Source organism: Hoplias malabaricus, chromosome Y (genome assembly GCF_029633855.1).
Source record: "Hoplias malabaricus isolate fHopMal1 chromosome Y, fHopMal1.hap1, whole genome shotgun sequence".
Classification (NCBI taxonomy): domain Eukaryota; kingdom Metazoa; phylum Chordata; class Actinopteri; order Characiformes; family Erythrinidae; genus Hoplias; species Hoplias malabaricus.
Genome location: NC_089820.1, coordinates 7,053,997 through 7,075,357, shown reverse-complemented (window position 1 = coordinate 7,075,357; position 21,361 = coordinate 7,053,997). Strand labels below are relative to the sequence as shown.

Genomic DNA, 21,361 nt, shown 5'->3' with positions numbered 1-21,361 from the left:
GATATATCTGACTTGAGGATTAAGTTATCTGTGGGATACCCCCAAGGACTTGTGGTTGCAGTCATTGGTCTCATTTTCTCCATATGTTTTAATCAGTTGAGCCCTTGCAATGAAGAACCATATATCAGCCTTTTCCATTTTTAGTAGAATGGTAGAGACCATTCATTTTGAGTGAACAATTAACTAAGCATATTTTAAAACTAATATTCTGATAAAAGAAATCCTGCAGCTTGTCTGATATGTGCTGGTGGGAAGAGTTTTATTTATTTATTTATTTTCTGAAAGCAGCAGCTGGTCAGGCTGTTTCATTCCAGCCGGGTGTGGAAAATCAAATTTATTACAGCACGATAAAAACAGCACCGCAAAAAACAAACAGTGCATTTGGAATTGAGACTCCAAAGGAGTTGCCAGTCTTTAAATGCCTTTTGCATGTAATCGGAAAAGCTGACGTAATAATGTAAAACTCCATATGTTCATGTGATTGCCTTTAGTACCAGACTTCTATAAAACAGCCCCAAACGTTCCCCCTTGTTATTTCAAACGTTTTAGATATGGATACAATAACAGTAAAACTGGAGTCATTTGATGAAAATGGAATATTATACACACATTTGATAATACGCTTTTATAATAATATACACTATGGTAACCCAACACATAAAACACAGTGTGAAAGCTAGCAGAGACTTGTCAGAGTTCATTTAAAGGGACACTAAACAAAACTGGGTGTATTCCAAAAGGCAAAAACTACAAACTCAAGAGTTAGCTCAATCACAGAAGCCCAAAGCTGATGACTGTCCAATAGGAAGGTACCTTGGCTATGTTCTTGGATAGGCTTCATGTGTTGTGTTATACACCCCAGGACAATATCTGTTTACAGGTAAACTTGGCCACTCATGGTTTTGAGTGCCACATTACACTTTAAAGCAATATTTCTTGGTTTAAAACAAGAGACCGCCTTTTCTGGTCATGTATTCTGAAGGAGGAAGTCAGTTTTTATGGGTGATTATTTAGGGACAGTTTTTTTTACATTGTTTTGTTTGTTTCAGCTCTAATATTTGATGTTGTGTATGAATATGATTGAGGTATCGCTAATGCTAAGTACACTAAATAGCCAACAGTTTTTAGACCCTCACTCTTTCTCCTTACAGTAACAACCTCTACTTCTTTGTCACATGCTTTACATTAGATGATGGAATATCATTATAAGGATTTGATGACAGTTCAAATATTAAATGATTAGCTCTGGATCACAAACCCCACTCCATCTTGACTTAAAAGTATTGACTGGGTCTACAACTATCTGAATAGGAAAATAAATGGTTTGGACAAGAGCTGCAATAAAACTGCAGGATAATAAGTATTAACTTGTATGCATGAATTCAATTTAGATCTCCTTCTCATATGTTGGCCTTTAAACAATGCCCTTGTATCTGTACACCACTGTAGCACACAGTACCCGCTGTTTGCTTGGGACACGTTGTGGTATGTCTTTCCTACCACTTAACATACAGCTTTATTCCAGTTCTCCAGGGAAAATGGTCAGCAGGATGTCTTCATTATTGCGCCGGACCAAAAAGGACAGTGGCTCCCCGGATTTAACAGCGCTGCTCACGTCATCTGTGGTCTGGACCAGCTGCCCATTAATGCTTATGATCACATCATAGTTCATAAGTCCAGCCCTTAGAAGAAAAAAAAAAACAATAAAAACAGACATCAAGACACCTGTGGAAAGTTTTGGAAAAATTAGTAACAGTTTCCTTGGAGTCAGTTTAAGGGTTTCATATTTTTTGCTGTATCCCAGATCCTACTGTGGAACCATCTGCACTGTACAGACATTTTTGGACTTTTGCCAGTTTCAATGCCATTTGGTGCAGAATTGCTGGGTGAATAGATTCCGTGGCTAAGTTAACATTGGGGAAATTTGAGACTGAGATTGTGTGACCTCTGAAGGGACGGGCCTTTAAAAAGCAGCACTGAACTGTCCCACTGGAGAAAACAATCATTTAATCAGTGTCTATCCACAGACCATTTACCATTCCCTCCCTACTGACTGTAAATAAACACATGCACCGATTGAGATTATTTGTTTTTTTGCCACAAATCTTCCACATCAGCTAGCCAGCCACTGTTAAACGACAGCTGTTTAAACAGCTGTGTCCTTGTGTGTATTTAGTTTGGATGGTGTGCTGTAACTGCTATCTTTGTATAATTATTTAATATGAATTCGAGTTACTAATCTTACTAATTTAATATCACTGTTAACGATAATCACCTGAACCTCGATTACAGTCAAAGATGTAGTTCTAAATCTGAAGGTGTAGAATCCCCTGAGGTTACCTCTGTAGATTTTACAGCAGTTCTGGCCTTCTTTTGTATATTTTTTCATTATTTACTTTTTTTCCCCTTAAATATTGTTATACATGTATATATTGACCCCAAGACAAATGCCTTAGATCTGTAATATATTTGGCAATAAATGCTGATTAATTAGAATATAAGTGTCCTCCTTGCTTTTACTGGACTCTGTCCATTTAATGAGTCCTCTCAGACCTGCACAACACACACTAACATCACCAACACCACATCAGTGTCGCTGTGGCACTGAGAATGACCCACCACTCAAAAATCCCTGCTCTGTGTGGGTCTACAGGAGGTCTTGACTATTAATAAACTGGGTCTAGTTGACTAATGAAGTATGCAGAGCAACCGATGGATTGTAGTCGATAATTGCAGAACTACAAAATGCAAATGTATGCTAAGCAGAGCTGACAAAATGGGCAATGAACAAAAACACTGAGGTTATTATTAAATATGAATAGTGATCCAGATTCATATTTAGACTTATCTACAGAGATAATCATTTGGTATCTCGTTGATACTTCATTATCTGTAAACACTTATCCAGTTCAGGGTCGCGGTGGGTCCAGAGCCTACCTGGAATCATTGGCCACACCCTGGAGGGGGCGCCAGTCCTTCACAGGGCAACACATACACACACGCCAATCCACATGTGTTTTTGGACTGTGGGAGGAAACCGGAGCAAATCACCAACTCCTCACAGACAGTCACCCGGAGCAGGACTTGAACCCACAACCTCTAGGTCCCTGGAGCTGTGTGACTGCAACACTACCTGCTGCACCACCATGCTGCCCTCGTTGATACTGTTACCTCTAAACAGACCTATCCCTTCTCCCATCTGTAGTAGTGGCTATGATTTCTAGCTTGAAGAAAAGATTCTGGAGTAGATTACAATCTTTGGACTTAATGGTATAATGGACGACTGCACCATTTGAAGTCATCCAAGTCTTGGAGGACCATACGAGTCCTCAGGTTCACGCTTACTTCCTCACACGTTGCCAAACTGGCCTGCGGTGTGTGACACATTATTGCAGTGGAAAGAGGCGCCTCAGAGGAATGCTCCACGATAGAAACATGAGGTAGAAACACCCTGCAGCACGTGGTAGGACATAAATCATGTGATGAGGTGGGGTGTGGAGGTATGAGTGCTGCCTCTGGCACTGGGAGAGTGGGGAACCAAGAGTAGAGACCTGAGCCTGGACTTGTTTCCTTACCTCGAGGCAGCGGTTCCAGGTATCACTTCGTAGACGTACACTCCTGAACTCACTTCTGGGAAATCACTCTCCCTCTCCCTCAGCTCCCTGATCAAACTGTAAAACAAGAAATAAATAAGGATGAAAAAACTATAGCAGTCCGTTGGTACAGAAATGCATGTTTGGTTTGGAGCAAATGAAAGCTACTGTCAGTTTGTTTGGCTGGTGCCTAGTGATGAAAGAAAGTCAGTATTATGAGACCATGGTATGAATATAAATGCATTCTAAGCCAGGTGCCTTCCTCCCAGCACTAGCCATGTCAGACTTTTCTCTGTAGTATTACATAAATAGGCCAAGCTTTGTTGTTCTTATACTCCCAAAGTCATCCACTATCCATAGAAAAATACTCCAAAATAGTAACTTTATAGGAGAAGAAAAAACTTATTTCAATGGAAGTCAGTGTAAAAAAAAATATTCCATGAAACTTTGGAGCATTTCAGTTGGTCCATTCACCATGAGATACTTGAGAAAAGTAGACACAGGTCTACTTTTAAGACCTGTGTCTTAAAAGTAGAATTTAAATTCACAAATTTAAAAGGCTGTCTACAAACGTTTGAAGATAAATTGTAGGTTTGATTTGAAAATCTCATCCAGGACAAATGAGTTTTTTTATTGCTGTTGTAAAGACTATATTGAATAAAAGATTTCAAAATATATTTTACCAATTTCATTTCCATCATATGAGCTGCGGATCACACAGACAAGTTAAAATTCAATTCAACTATAGCTCAAATATCATACACAGAAGAACAAACTGAAAGGGAACTTACGCTGGGGTCAGCTGAAACATCCGCACGCCTATATATCTTTTTTTGGGCTGTGTCCTTCCTGCAGTCAGATCACAAAACAAAGGCCTGTTTGGTCAGTCTGAATGGAAACAAGTGGACATTTTGATCTCTGAATAAATGCAAATGACAGGCGGAACAAACCTATCCTTTGTCTCTCATAGGAGTCTGCAAGGAATTGGCGTATCCGGTCAGAGGGAATCGCAAATGAAATTCCCGCTGTGACCTTCAGAGTGTTTATGCCTATGACGTCTCCGTCCTTGAAAAACAATAAAGCACAGTAGTCAACCAGCGATCACAGTGAAGGAAGAGGACAGCCTTGAAAGGCACAGACAAGGCCCTGGTCAGAATTTTTCAAGGTTCTGTCCATTTATTTAATAGAATCAACTACAGCCTTCAGTGATACACGTTAATAATGAGTTTTATCAGCTGTTTCCACATATTTATATTTCGCCTTTGTAACAGCTAAAAAACAGTGAGTTGTTTCTTTTAGGGGGAAGATGTAGTGTGTGCACATGTGTGGGTTTGTTTTATTGAAGAGTGAGTTTGTTCTGTGACACAATGAAGATCACTGGTTCCTGTTCTTTTGTTAATTTCTGTTTGTCAGTAATGCATCCATGGTGCTTTGACTGGTTTGAATTCATATATGAAGAGAGCATTAATATCTGTGAAACCTGACTTAATGTGACCACTGCAGCTAATAAATGAACTAGCTGGAATACTGTTAACAGTTTTCCATATCCCTTTTTGGCATATCTGTGTCATGTGCTTTATGGTGTACGTTGATAATGACATGCAAACACATGTAAACATGCCCCTCCTGAACATATTCAAAATTAAATCTAAAGGAAAACAAAGGGAACTAGGTTCTATAAGGGAACCACTCCATGCTTTTGCTCTAACAAATATGAGACAATGTAAGATTATGTTCCTGAATTATTGAAAATAATTAATCCACTGGGCGGCATGGTGGTGCAGCAGGTCGTGTCGCAGTCACACAGCTCCAGGGACCTGGAAGTTGTGGGTTTGATTCCTGCTCCGGGTGACTGTCTGTGAGGAGTTGGTGTGTTCTCCCTGTGTCTGTGTGGGTTTCCTCTGGGTGCTCCCATTTCCTCCCACAGTCCAAAAACACACATTGGTAGGTGGATTGGAGACTCAAAAGTGTCTGTGTCTTTAGTTGCCCTGTGAAGGACTGGCGTCCCCTCCAGAGTGTATACCCGCCTTGCTCCCAATGATTCCAGGTAGGCTCTGGACCCACCGTGACCCTGAACTGGGTAAGTGGTTACAGATAATTAATTAATTAATCCACTCTGATTAAGCTCATTCTGTCCACTCCCAAGTGTATAACTAAATACCCTTATTTTAAACAGGAAACTTTCTACTTTAAGTTTGAATGTCACTCTATTGCTATTATAAAACATTAAAATTATTTAAATTCAACATTAAATTTAACAACTGCAACCCTGAACTGAATAAGTAGCTACAGACAATGAATGAATGAATGAATGAATTACATTTAACATTAAAAGATAAATTGGATTCAACAGGAGATACACTTGGTTATTGTGTTTGTGTGTTAGGGACATTAAATATCCACATTAAAGTGAGCTATTACTGCCCATGTTTGCACAAAAGGAATTGTAGAAAGAAACAGTAACAAATGAGAAAGGATCATCAGAGTGTAATGATGTCACTGACACATATTTGGATTCCACTCAGCTCGGCTCTAAAAGCAAAGTTTGTTGGATGGTTTTGTGGATCTCATAACATCTGAAGGCATCGGCCTTGGTGTGTTTATTATTGGTGCCTGATGATCGTTTTCATTGCCAACACTGGTGCTTTTACATATCTCATCCCTTTCTCCTGCCCTATAAATGAAAGTACTTTTTTATTGAGGCAGGAAAAAGCTGGACTGAAGGACTGGCCTCAGGCTCACTCTCAGGATCAATAGGAAAATATAAAGCACTGAGGATCATTTGTCTGGAGCCAAAAACAACATAAAACAACAGACACTGGAGGGACACTGAGATAGAGAGAAAGCGAGACAGAACCAGAGAGAGAGAGAGAGAGAGAGAGAGAGAAATGGAGAGAGAGAGAGAGAAAACCAGTCATGTGTATTGTACATATAAAAACCCCAGATATGACCTTGGGTAGTCTGTTTTTTTTAACTACAGTGAATGGAAGACAAGAGCAGGGCATTGCCTTGAGAGAGTAAACAAGAAATGAAAAGAGAGGCAGAGAGAGCATGGACGTTCTTACCAGGTTAACAAGTGGCCCTCCCGAGTTGCCATACTGCAAGAAAGACATTGAATTGAATTTAATGCTCATTGCAGCCCACGCAAGGGGGAGACATAAAAGTGTGTTCATGAGCAAGGACAAACACTATGAACTGTACACAAGAACACTTAAGTGCTTTGGTTCAAAACATCCTAGCAGTATAACACTAGTCTCATTGTCCCTTGGCTCAGTTAAAACTATTCCCCTGCTTTACAGATTTAAGGTGACTATCTATATGATAATTTTTGGTATATCAAAAAAAAAAAGTCTGAATGTATTTATTACCAAGTTTGTGGAGTGGCCTATGAATATTAATAGTCTTTCTTGTGTCCCTCAGTACCGACACTTTCGGTTCTGATGCAAGATTAAGAAGGTGACATCTGTTAAAATATATAAGTGCGTGGCCTCAACTTATTCAACCATTGGAACAGGATCTATTTGCATACAAATGGCCATGATCATATATCATTTTCACAACCCTACTAACTCACTGCTGATTTATTTATGTTGTTCCCACAACTTACTAGGTTCTGGCCATGATTTGATGATCTTGCTTGTATTGCTTGTCCAAATAATTATATTCCCATGTCCCCTTACAGAAAAAAAGTTTATTAAAGTATGCTATTATTACTCTTTTTAAGTAAAAACAAGCAAGAATAATTTTAGTTTATTTTTATGTATCTACCAGTAATAAACTAAACACAATAATACTTAAGTATACTTGGCTGTGATGTATAAAGATATGTCTAAGTATATTTGAACTAAACTTATAATCCTTTGAGCAAGAAACACTTTAGGAAACCACATGAACTGCAGTTGGTCAGTGATAGCAGTTAAATTTTCAGGTTAAGTTTAGACTTTAGGGTTAGTTTTAGGTTTATGGTTAGGATAAGGGACATTTTTAATACTGATTTTTCACTTGGGTTTGCTACATATTGAAAATTATTATTTTTTACGAATACTGGGAATAGCCTTTAAAAATACAAGGTGACCCAAAAGGCACAGGACACCCTTTTATCTAAATACCACTGCAAGTAATGGGTGAGGGGCCTGAACATGGCCGCCATCTTGAAAGCTGCCATATTGGATCAAGGGCAAGTTTTTCTGTGGGAAGATGGTCATGTGGCATATCAAAAACAATAAAAGGTTGTCCTGTGACTTTTACTCATCCTGTATGTACATTTTCACCATGATACCAGGTTGGGTTTGAGAGTATTGTAACAGGCTTAATTCATATTATTATTTATTACAATTTAAAGTGGGATTGTGTTTACTTATAAATAAATCTGAGGTGTAAACTAGTTGTGTACACAAAGTTCTTGCACTTAAAGCAAATACATAACCGTACATAACATATACTTTCTAAACTAAAATGTAGACCAATTTAGCCCAAAGAAATGTTAAAATAGTAAACACTTTGGAAATATATTTAAATTCGAAATAAGATTCACATTAGGTATAATTTTTGGTAAGGGTTTTAATTAACTTATTCCCACAAGTTATTCAGTCAAGGTCATGACTTTATTATTATGACTAAATTGTTCTCACCCCTTACTAAGGTTTGGCCAAAGCTTATCTAATATTCCTTAAGTATCTCACTCCAGTGGGACAAACTAGACCTTGGAAAGCCAAAACCTAATCAGATCACGCAATACGATATACTCATGTGATACAAGGTGACTACAAGTAAACTGTCAAATCTAAGCTGTCCTATCTGAGACTTCCTTCAGAAGGTTGCTCTTACATTGATAATGGCATCCGTCTGGATGTACTCCATATCAGAATTGTGGAGGCCCAGCTCATGGCCTCCTCTCTGGGTGGTGCTGATAATGCCAGTGGTGACTGTGTTCTGGAGGGAGAACGGGCTTCCCACTGCAACCACGAACTCTCCAGGTCGAAGGTCAGAGGAGCGTCCCAGTAACAGCACAGGGAGTGACTCCTATAGACAGAAAGAAATTGAGAGGAAATTAGACTGTGTCTCAAAGAGCTCAGCACATCTCCTAGTCTAGGACCAGGCACAGAGCCAGTAATTAAATCAATATTTGCTATGTACTGATTTAATACAGGGCGGCACAGTGGCGCAGCAGGTAGTGTCGCAGTCACACTGCTCTAGGGACCTGGAGGTTGTGGGTTCATTTCCCACTCCGGGTGACTGTCTGTGAGGAGTTGGTGTGTTCTCCCCGTGTCCGCGTGGGTTTCCTCCGGGTGCTCTGGTTTCCTCCCACGGTCCAAAAACACACGTTAGTAGGTGGATTGGTGACTCCAAAGTGTCCGTAGGTGTGAGTGAATGTGTGTGTCTGTGTTGCCCTGTGAAGGACTGGTGCCCCCTCCAGGGTGTATTCCCTGCCTTGCGCCCAATGATTCCAGGTAGGCTCTGGACCCACCGTGACCCTGAATTGGATAAGGGGTTACAGATAATGAATGAATGAATGAACGAATAATTTAATACAAAAAGGAACAATACAAATCGAGACATGTATGAGAATAGATTTATAATGGATTAAGGGAAAAAATTATGCTCATGCTTTTGCAGTGCATTTTTCTTGATGGAACTTAAGAACTACTTATTTGTTAGGTTATATTTTGTTGAATAAAACAAGTCCTGATCAAGTCCTGACCATTGGAATAGATTGCTTGCCTTTATCAACCTAGAAAAACAAATTTACTTTCTGTATTCCTAAGAAAGTAACCCACATTCCAATTCTCTCATCTAAACCAACTCCTACTTTAGTTTATTGACCTCAAATGAAGAGAACACTCAGCCAAACTGCATCTCAGCAATGCTAGAAAATTGATCGAAAGCCTTATTCAATCAGTGACAGAAGTCTTACTTCCAGAATCATTTTGGGCATTTCTGACACAATGTGCATACTTTCACATACAATGCACATTGTAGCATCAGACAAAAGAGCTTTGAATTAAATCTTGTTCACAAAATCTGTGCCAAAGGATTCAGTAGTCCAGGCAAGGATGGAATAAGTGTTATTGTTATTCCCAAAAAACTAGGTTACAACTTGGGAACACTGCAAATCTAGGCTCCCCCAGTGATCTCTGAAAGGCTCAGTGATGTGAAGTGGAAAGTAATCTCAAGACCTGCCCCTGCCTGCCTGGAAGAGGTACGTTTTAAGGTGGAGAGGAGTGACAGCCTCACTTTATTACCTGTTCTCCTCAGGCAAGACGCTTAGCTCAGTCCCTGCCTTTGCCCTGTAGGTATCTGAAAACTGTGGCTTCAGATACAGGCCACCTGCCTCTACTTCACATATCTGTCCATCCAGAGAAGCACAGCTAGGGGACAATAGCACAATAGCTTCCTAAGAATTAAAACCATAGCATTATGACCTTACATGATATTACACCTTGTTTATACACACACTGTCCATTCTCTCAGAGGACTTTTAGTTCTACAATTACAAAATGAAGTTCATCTGTTACTCTGCATACTTTGTTTGCCCACTTTCACACTGTACAGGGTCAGTGTGGGCCATTTATATGAATACACCTTAATCAAATGGGAATCGTTGGTGATATTAACTTCCTGTTTGTGGCACATTAGTATATGGGAGGGTGGAAACTTTTCAAGGTGGGTGGTGACCATGGTGGCCATTTTGAAGTCGGACATTTTGGAAATTTTTGTTTTTTCAATGGGAAGAGGGTCATGTGACACATCAAACTTATTGGGAATTTCACAAGAAAAACAATGGTGTGCTTTTATGTAACTTTATTATTTCATGAGTTATTTACAAGTTTCTGACCACTTATAAAATGTGTTCAAAGTGCTGCCCATTGTGTTGGATTGTCAATGCAACCCTCTTCTCCCACTCTTCAAACACTGATAGCAACACCGCAGGAGAAATGCTAGCACAGGCTTCCAGTATCCGTAGTTTCAGGTGCTGCACATCTGCCACAAACAGGAAGTTAATATCACCAACCATTCCCATTTTCCCAGCTCATCTGTTGCTGCACAGTTTGTGTTGGTCGTTCTCTAATTGTTCATTAGTGGTCACATGATGCTGTTGGCTAGATGTTTTTGACTGGTGGACTATTCTCAGCCCAGCAGTGACAGTGAGGAGGTAAAACCTCCAGAAGCACTGCTGTGTCTTACAGTTTGTAATTGTTGAACTAAAAAGTGCTCCTGTCTTTTCAAAGGAGTTGAGAGAAAGGACAGTGAGTGTACATACAAGGAGGTGTTCATAAGGTTATGGTTGATCGGTTTACACACACACACACACACACACACACACACACACACACACACATGCACACATTAAATTTGAGCAACACTGATAAGGTTTGTTTTGTTGTATTTTGGAGTAAATCACCTAAAAGAAACACACTATCTCTGAAACTGTGAAATAGATGAGATAAATATATTGGGAAAATATTTATTTTAAAATGTGCCCTAATTATTCCATAGTCCATATTTTAAGGAGGCTTATCTAAGAACCTAAGGTTATAGATTACTGTTTGTGGAAGTTACTAGCAGTTGCAGTTAAACAATCCTGAAATTCGAGGGCAAATGCTCTGGCAACCCAATTTTGTCAGCCCTTAGTGGTGGAGGTCTGGTTTTTTTAAAAGCCAGAAAAAGTCCTTTGCTTTATATAAGAGGTTTACTAAAGCAGGGGGCACAGGGAGCTGTAACAGATGTGTTTGTCACTACATTTAGGATAAAAAACAAGCTGTAAACATGAATTCATAAGAGCAGAAATGAACAAGTCTGGGGACAAATTGACCGTGTCGAGAAAGGCAATCTAATTTCAAGCAGCTAGGGCCCATGCTTATGTGGCTCTGGGAACATCCGTTGGACTCTCATGGGAATTGTTTCTTCCAGATGCTTTGATGTTTCTCAGCAATGGCAGGGCAGTGGACTGTGGTGACAAAAACAAAGCACCACAACAAAATCTGCCAAGCAAAGAGGCTTCGAATGAGGGGCAAATGCTCAGTGAACTTGAAGCTTGTGTAAATGTTTTTGTTCACAGACAGATGGGATGGAGCAAGATGGTAATTATTAATTTTGCTGGTGAACAGGGTTGATGAGTGGGGTAGACCAAATCCACACACACGTTTGTAAACACCCCTTTAGTTTAGAGGCTATTTTGAAGGATGTAATGTTGTTTGGGGGTTTATGTTTTTGTATGTTTGTGTGTTTGAGCTTGGTGTGTAACAAGGTGTGGTGTTCTGCACGGGTTTCCCTGTCTTGAAGATGGGGGTCTTTAAGCATGTGGTGCCCAAGAATCTCCCTACACATCAAGCTCAATTTGCTGCCCATTCTCTTGCTTCCTTTTCCTGTGCCCTTTTAAAGGCTAATGTGAAGGTTGCATAAAAAGCTATTTTGGCTCAGTCTATTAACCCACGTCCGGTGACATTACAGCATTACTCATTATTCATTTATTGTTTGTAACTACTTATCCAGTTCAGGGTCTCGGTGGGTCTGGACCCTACCCGGAATCAATAGGTGCAAGGCAGGAACACATCCTTGAGTAAGCGCCAGTCCTTCACAGGGCAACACACACATACACAAATTCACTCACACACTCACACCTATGGACACTTTTGAGTCACCAATCCATGTGTGTTTTTGGACCGTGGGAGGAAACTGTAGCACCCAGAAGAAACCCACATGAACACAGGGAGAACTTCTCACAGACAGTCACCCGGAGCGAGACTTGAACCCACGACCTAAAACTAATGGAATCAAAAAGAAAACGAAAGAGAAATAAATATTTTATTGACTTTAAGCCTACTTTAAGTTACGCTAACTCAAGTTTTATTACATCCAGCACCTCCAATATTAACCTTTTCCTCTGTGATCATATAAACTCTGCAGAGCTGTCCATGTCTGCAATGGAAGCATACTTACTTAGAGGATTTATTAATTGTAAGAGGTGTATAAAAGTTTGGACATACACCTGTGGAGGTGAACTCACCTCTGAGTCGATCTTGATCAGAGCGATGTCTAGTTTCTGATCCACATCTTTGATGATGGCATCATAGTGGACACCATTGTTGAGCTCCACTTTGATTCTCTGCTTGTTGGACAGAACATGTGCATTGGTCACTATCCAGCCGTCTTCAGACACAATGAATCCAGAGCCACTGGACACCGGGACTTCTTGATCACTGTAGGGCAATCTGAGTAAACACATCCTTCAGAACTCGTTTCACTGTCATGATGTGTTCATTTCAAAGAACAACTAATTTTATTCCTTTATTTTTCCAGATGTTTGAGGCTATGATATTTGTTACCTAATTTAATGGCTGCATGCTTATACTAGATATGCTAAAGCTTATATAGCCACGTTAGTAGTGTTTTCTGAATCCTAAAGAAAGATAACCCTAACCATAAACCCTGTAGCCTAAACCTAAACTTGGTTTCCATTAATCTTGCGTCTGATTGGTCACTATAATCTGTCCTTACCTTCTGAAGAGTTCTAGGTGAACGACTGCTGGTGCGATCTTGTCCACTACGTCAGCAATGAAGTTGAATTTGTAGCGCATGCTGCCAGGGTTCTTTGAGCCTGAAGAGGAGAATGGAATAGTGTAATGGAAACCAGTTATGCTGTTAATTATTTTTAGATATGACGCATCTCACTCACATTTAACAATATGCTCCCAAAATGGTGCTGTTCAGTGCTTCGTATTAATGTCACTATGTGTCTTTGTTATGAGTAAGGCCTTTGGTTTAGCTCCTGAAGGACTTGACCACTGATAGATCATCCTTAAATGTATCTACCCAGAAAAACAATTTGTTCATATGGATTTTAAGAATTTTTCCCATTCCATTGCTGACTAAACTTATCAATTAAATAATATTATTACTACAATAATTACAGGGTTAAATAAGGAAGATGGATGGAAACTGCAGTAACAAAAATCTAGTAGCTCCAAGGCTTTCCCACTGATTACATACAGCAGTTTACCAGAGACTTTGAGGATCAGCACTTGGGAATATAAAAGACATTGCCAAAATGGTCCCAGGATTTGTTCTAAACCAAGTAAGAACATATTGTATGGTTGGGTGGGATGTTTGAAAGCTTTATTGAGCAATACAACCCTGGCCTACAAGCCATACAAATTCACAACTGAGGTTTTGAACGTAGGGTTTAGACTTTTTTTATGGTCAAAGCATTCCAAAACACACTTTTAAATGATTTATGCTTATTGTATTGTCACTATGCTTATTGTACAGCCAAGCTCCAGCCTTTTTTGATGATCTGTCTTGGTCAGCTGCTTCCTTAACTTGACATAGTATTTCTGTGAAGGCTTCAAGAATGCGATTCATTCTTTTGCCGGAAGCCACATTTTCTGGATGATTTCAGCCATATCCAGCTGCAATTCTAAAACAAATGTCAACGAAACAACGGTCAGAAACCCAAAGGAAAACTGAACTGCTCAAACATTACTTGTTGGAGTCTCGGGCGACATGATGGTGATCCTTGTATAACTCCTCAGGAGAAACAGCATGAGACAAGAATTAAACATGAGACACTTGTGGCCTGTTAAAAATGATGAAGTTATTCAGAGCATTGATAAATATGCATGTTATTTTCTGTGCAAACCTGAGCACAGTGGTAGACTTTACTGAAATTGCCACTAAAATGCCAGAGGTGACAGGGGTGAGATTCCTGTAATCTCTTTTCTTTCAAGAGAAATATCTAAGCAGCATGATACTTCAGCATAGTCTGAACTGTAGTGTAGTCAAACTACATATTAAGAGGACCTACAGATATGTTAAAGTGACACTGTAGAGATACTTAGGAGGAACTACACAGATGTTAAGATAAAACTACAGAGATATTAAAGAAGTACTGTAGAAATATTAAGGAGAAATTTCTGAGATTTTAAGGAAGAAATTAGAAGGAGCTAAAGGGATATTAAGGATTAATTACAGATATTTTAAGGAGGAACTTCTGAGATATGAAAGAGCAACTACAGATATATTAAGGAGGACAACAGTAATATTATGGAGAAATGATGGAGACTTTAAGGAGGAACTACAGAGATTGAAAAATTGTAAAGTTGCATGCAAAACATCTCTCAAGAAAACCATTTTTACACATTCAAGCATAATAAAAAGAAGATCCATATAGTTCAGGGGCAAAAAAAAAAAAAAGCAACATGTGCCCACAAGCCCCAGAGCTCCTACTGTACGCCAAGAGCCTGTCAGAGGTGTTTTTGCGGTTAAATTGATGTGCACTGCTTATATTGCCATAGCTGACGGTGGTGGGTCTGAGCGGTGGGCTGCCTCCTGAGGGGCAGCCACAGCAGGTAAACAGTATCGAAAATGTCTGATGGATCCTCATAAGAGGCAGAAATGAGAAATTGAAGCACAGCTATTGAAAGGCATAGCCGATGTCTGCTTCAGCAAATAGCCCACTGTGTCCCTACTGTGGCCGAATATTTGGAAGCAACACATATTTTGTAAAAAATAAATAAGAACATTTGTCAATGCTGCTTACTTGCCTTCCAGATCAGTTCCACCACCAGTGACCCGCCTATTGAGCCCAACGGTATCACCAGCATATGCCATCAGAGGCCACAAATCTAGCAAAAGTCTAGCTGTGACTGAAATTTTTGGCTGGATGTCTTGTTTTTTCTTTTCTCTCTTCTAAATTAGGTCAATGTATTCATGGATTTATTTCTCTAAAAACATTGCGGACAGTTTCCAACTGCCTTTAGCCACTACAGGGGTCTGTTAGCTTCTGGAACACAGTTGGCAGTTAGTATTCTCCTCTAAGTGTATTGAGTTGAGTGATACAGTTGGGATGATTTAAGATCCAAAACTAATCATCCAACATCAGTACCTGACATCACTAATGCTCCCTGGGCTGCCAATGAATTCTCACAGTAATGTTCTAGCGTTATTATACCCTTGGTATAACATGTTGGAAGAGCAGGTGTTTAAGGGACTTTAATCAAAAAAAGAAAACATTTGCTCTGGAATACATGGGAATAATTCAGTGGAATATTGCAGAAGGTTTTGGCTCAGCTATGGTGGCTGGCAATGTTGCCTTAATTGTAAAATATTTTGTGATCTATACTTGCTTTCTGGCATGTGGTGAAGAAAAGTGCGCCTGGATTTAATTGTCTTTATTTAGGCTGAATGCAACATGACAGAACGCATATCAGCGAATTCTTCCATAGATGCAAATTAGCTTTGCTACTAGGGATTGCTTTTGGCCAAACTCCAAGCATTCTCATCTGTCACTGTCTATACTTTTTGCACTCCATCTCCTAACCTTTCATTATTTATTTAGACACATGCTCCATAATCCACAGTCTTTTACTTTTTTTTACTATTTCGCAAATCTGTTCCACCGTACGTCCCACTGGAGGCCAGCAGTTGATTTGTGAGCGCAGAACCATGGCTTGGATTTAGATAATGGGACACATTACATCAAAACCATCCCCAATATTTTGTTTAGTATGCCATTATAGAAAGTAGCTCTGGGCACACATTCTGTTTGGATGAAAAGTGTTCTACCCTTCGTGATATTTGTGAAAACAACATGGTGTCAGGGTAACATCTCAAAATGAGGCTGAAATTATTTTCTTATGTGCCAGCATTCTAATGGAATATTTCTTTTCACATAAAATGGTGCATCCATTCCATGTAAAATTTGAATGTGAACCTGCTGAATATGGTGAGAATAAAACATAGAACCAACAACACAGATTGGCTTAAATAGATCAGCTGCCATGTTGGCCCTGAACTGGATTAAGCAGAAAACAAGACAAATATGAACTTGCCAGTGTCGTGTTTGTTGCATGTTTATTCTGAGACTTGCTGGGGCTTTTCCTTCACTTTTCTTAGGATAAATTTGTACTTGTTGGTTGAAATGGTTGCTATGTAGTGATCGGCTGATAATAGTAACTATTGTTTATTTCAGGAAAGGAAACAGAAAAAAACATTCTGCACTTTCAGTGGTAGTCTATGTAAAAAGAATTTATTCCAAGTATTTTAGGAGCATTTCTATTAGAACATTCATCATGATATTTTCACACAGCTGCTGTGTTCAAATAGTATAGTAAACTAGCAATCCACAAAAATGGAGATAATTTTAATATTAAACATAAAAGTCACAAAGGGTATTAATTGGGACATCTGTTGAAACCTTGGCTTTAGATATTTTTAACAGATTTTAGGTCGCTGGTACTGCGTAGGTCTTGAGCCGTTGTGAGGCTTTCGCTTCAGTGGTGTTTTTGTTGCATGTAACAGACCCACGGGCACCAATTTTAGAAGCATACACTTCTGAACCTCTTGGAATGCAGCCAAAACCTTTAGGCAAAGTTTAGACAGGAGAAACTACATCTAAACTACTAGCCTTTAAAATGTGTAATGCTTCTGTAGGAGGTAAAATATTATTCTGATGATAAATCTACTGTTGATTCTGAATGAGTGAACTCTGACTGACTCCAGTTCAGTAAGACAAAATATGTTCCTGAGTGCAAAAAATAAAGAAATGACAAAAGAAATTCAGGAATTTCACTGAAATTCTCGTAATGTTTTATCTCAGTTTTGTCACAGTAGTAATAGGACTGTTCCAAAGAGACATTCATCTGTTTCTTTCTGTTCTCCCTCCTTTATATTCATTCCCATCCATATTCATTGGGGCTTTCTCCCTTCTATATTTTCCACTTACTTTTCTTCTTCCTTTCCATTTCATTGTTTTCTTCATTTTTTTCTGGCCTTGTCCCCTTCCTTCTTCCTTCATTTCCTATTCTTCCTTTTGTTCTTTTTCATTATATTCTTTTTTCTTTCTTTCCATCATTGTGTCTTTGCTGTTTTTCATTGTTTCACTCCCTGCTTTTTAATGTTTGGTTCATTCTTCTTCATTTTTCTTTTTTTGTTTATCAGTCAATCAGCCCTTAATAAAGTATGACCAGAAATGTATCAACTGATAAAGAGTGATATAAATATAAAGAGGGATATATAGGGCAATATGAAAATTTGACACATTATGTATTAATTGTGGCAGTAGCATTCATATTATATGTGAAGTATAATTTTTCTGTGATGTGAATACGTCAGAATTTATTGTATTTTTCAGAAATAATGCTTCTCTCTGAAACTGACTGTCACAAGGTCAGTGGCTTGTTGGAACAGTGTTATTCTAAAGGAAAGGCTGTTAAATTTCTTCCCACACGGAAGAAACGCTGGAATGTAGCAGTGGTTTTATGCTTGTGCCTAGCTTCTTGAGCGTTGCTATAAATTCATTAGCACATAAAAGTCTCCTCTTACTCTTTATGTAGGGCCTTTTTTGGAAATTTGGATGACACTCTAAACTCTGACACTGAAAAGTTTCAGATTGTTCCCCATGAAGATGTTATGGTATGTTCAAGGGTATAAAATATGAATTTTATTATGAAACATTTAATCAAATCTAAGATGTAATTTAAAAAGGTATATTTAGATGTTGATATATTTAGAGAATTATGCAAATAAATAAATAAATAAATAAATAAGTTGAGATTTGTGTGGCTGTAATGCTCAATCTTTAAACATTTGTTAAGTATAATATCTAGAACAAAATTCCACTGATGCTTCTTTATTAAACTATGTTAAAAATATAATTACACATAATGAATTCATTTTAATATGATTATGTGACATTAGGAAGTTTTACATTGAATTTGAAAACTGAATTTTTAATATATATATATATACATACATAAAATTAAGTTCCGAGTAATATTTTAAATATTTAATTCACATTTAAATTCAGTGTAACACTCTCCTTTCTGGGAGCTTGGACTACACAACACACCTCAATATAGAAATAGCATGACATAGGAATAACACATTATCTGACAATTTCATATTATTCTACTAATATGCTAATAGCTAATTATGAAGAACTCACAGCACTTAACATTCCAAATGATGCTAAAGTTTGGTTAAATGTTATGTAACTGTTTTGGGTTGTGTCATTTTGCTTATGATATTAAACACAATTGACTATTTTCTGATGAATATATGTATTGAATTGTGGGTTCATTATCATTTTACATTTCTGACTTCATCTAGACTTTATTCTCAGTCTCTGTCCCTGGACACTGGAGCAGAAAGATTACCTTCCCCTTCATACAACATCATTCAGCATTAGTTCCGCACAGTTCCTCCTCATTTTCTGACAGCTCATAGCTGCTGCATATTCTCTAAGATTTACCACGGGGTCATAGTCAGACAAATCCCTGATATTCCTCAGAGTTTTTTGAAGCTTTATTATTAGACAGTTCTATCTTTTCTGCCAGTGGGTTTGAGATGCAGCGACAAATCTCCACAGGAGCTGAATTATTATTTAAATGAGTTGATGCATAAAAAAATATGACTTTCTGTTTCACCACACAGCTGATACCATAGTCAATTATTAACGCATTCAGTTCTCAGATAAGGCTGAACTGACACCTAGACTCGTATAAAGCTATATACGTGTACAGTTGGTTATCAGTGAAAATGGTCTAATTAATATTACTATTATTATTATTATTATTATTGATTTTTTTAACATAGCCTAATACATTGACAAGTGTTTATTGGGCATTGAGTACCAAATTAAATTTTCATGAATGAGCACGCAGGCCAACATTTCAAAGGTGACATATTATGAAAAATCACTTTTTGAGTTCATTAGAACATTAATTTGGATCTGGGGCACACACTAAATCACAAATTGTGAAATAAAACCATCCAGTTAGTTTTTTGTGATCTGCCTATGTCAGAAAACCTGGGATTAAACAAGTCTTTCTGATTTTGTGCTGTATCTTACAGAGAGTGCAGGAATTCCAGAGTTGTCCCACCTCCTCCTCTGAGTCTCTCCAATAAGAGCACTAGGCCCATGTTTGAAGTAAACACAGAGGTTCATGCTCAACAGCAGATGTGTTCTGAACAGAGCCGTTTAGGAGGGGGAGATTGATGCAGTGGTGTTTGATTTTTGTGGTATTTTGAACAAAACATGCAGACCCCAGGGAATTGTGTTAATTTATGTGAAAATGGTTATAATATGTCCACTTTCAAACTGAGCTCCTCCACTGCAAACTATGGCATAGGAGCACTGTTCATGCATAAAGAACCAAATATAAACTACTGCCAAAAAGCATATCAGAAATGCTGTGGTATGCTGCAGCATGAACATTACTCCTGAAAAGAGCAAAGAGCCCAAACTCTCCTCTGAAACCACCCTGAACTATTTTTCCTCTTCTACCAAACTTTATAGTTGGTACTGTGCTTTCACCATAAAATCCAGTTTGTCCATCAATCTTCCATAGTGAAATGTAATGTACAATCATTGGCCATTGCTGAATTGGCACATATATATATATATATATATATATATATATATATATATATATATATATACACACACACAATGATATTTACAATGATATCAGCAAATATAAACACGAGGACAGTGAAACTATGACACGCTCACTCACCGGCACCGCACGCGCCCCTCTGTATGAGCAGTACGGGTGGCGCGCGACTCTGTGCGGCCCTCCGATTCTCCGCCTTCAGGCGGCACGCGCTAGGGTACGTCCTTCCGTCGCTGCCGCACACCTCGCCGCGTTCGGAGCATGCGCACATCGAGCGTCGTCCCACGCGCACGCACCTCAGCCCCTCGCCGCAGGGAGCGCGCGGCTCGCCGCCGTCATCGCTGTCGCCACCGTCCGCATCACCTTTGTCGCACGCGTCGCCCTCGCCGGCCGCGCACAGCGGGCAGCACGTGCACGGGTCACTTGCCACCCCGAAGTAGCACGAGTCCGGTGGCGCGTGCGTACACAAAGACGGATCGCACGCCAGGGCGCAGGCTACAGCGGAACGGGCGCGCGCCTTCAAACGCGGTAGGCGTCGCTCTGGCCGCCGCGCACCACTGCAGCAGGCCACGAGGACGCACGTGAGCAGCGTCCACTTCTTCGTCCACATAATCCTCAAGTTTTAAAGTTTTTTTCAGAGCAAGCGTGAAACAGAGATTATCATCTCCGCAGCCGGTCACTGCTCCTTCTGACCTGTGGGAGGAAGAAATAACACTAGTATTAATGCTATTAGGGTACTAATAATATAGTATAGGCCCGTGTAGCAGAACTGTACAACTACTGAACAGAGAAAATAAAAATACGGCCAGCACCTAGTAATAACAACAGTACATAACACCATAGGCACAGTGTATGAGCTGAATGTTTATTATTTACTACTAATTCTAATATTAGAAATATTTAGAGTGTATAGAGTATATCATAGAAATACTACTATAGGCTGTATGTGTTTGTGTGTGTGAGAGAGATAAAAATATAGTAACAGTATTGGTCTTTTAATAGAGTATATTTTACTATATTACTACTAATAATCTTTAACAATTAAAAAGCACTACTGTTAATATAAGTAATGAGCAATACTATATAATCAGTACTGCTTTAATAATCAGTATTACATACTCAGTATAGGCAACTGAACTAAGTATATAATGCTGCTTTAGGCTAATTATTAATATTTAATATTTAGTATTAATACAAGTCATAATGTTTTAGTATTAAGTATTAGAAATAAATACAACATAAATAAATTGAACTAAAATATTCTTACAAATACAACATAAATAAATTGAACTAAAATATTCTTACGCATTGTAGTGGGTTACTTGAGAGTATCCCTTCGATCAGTGCATGAAGTGTGTTAAATTTTGAGGAGTT

General features: G+C 38.8%; 1 protein-coding gene across 1 annotated transcript; it reads right to left on the bottom strand.

The window, feature by feature from the left end:
- Window positions 1-282: 282 nt before the first annotated feature.
- Window positions 283-20,276, bottom strand: LOC136678112 (serine protease HTRA1-like). Its single transcript, XM_066655964.1, has 9 exons — window positions 20,111-20,276; window positions 13,092-13,191; window positions 12,601-12,805; window positions 8,421-8,615; window positions 6,659-6,691; window positions 4,544-4,658; window positions 4,385-4,442; window positions 3,576-3,671; window positions 283-1,682 (listed from the first exon to the last, which is right to left on the bottom strand). Exons 1-9 carry the CDS (start codon window positions 20,256-20,258, stop codon window positions 1,517-1,519), a joined length of 1,116 nt encoding a protein of 371 aa, XP_066512061.1. The 5' UTR covers window positions 20,259-20,276; the 3' UTR covers window positions 283-1,516.
- Between the last annotated feature and the right edge of the window lie 1,085 nt (window positions 20,277-21,361).

Bases quoted from the DNA above. Each gene is read 5' to 3' on its own strand.
- LOC136678112 (XM_066655964.1), bottom strand. From the start codon at position 20,258: ATGTGCGCATGCTCCGAACGCGGCGAGGTGTGCGGCAGCGACGGAAGG. The intron at 6,692-8,420 runs GTAAGAGCAACC...TCTTTCTTGCAG, and splicing joins AGACGGATGCCATTATCAAT to TATGGCAACTCGGGAGGGCC. The intron at 4,443-4,543 runs GTTTGTTCCGCC...ATCTGACTGCAG, and splicing joins CTATGAGAGACAAAGGATAG to GAAGGACACAGCCCAAAAAA.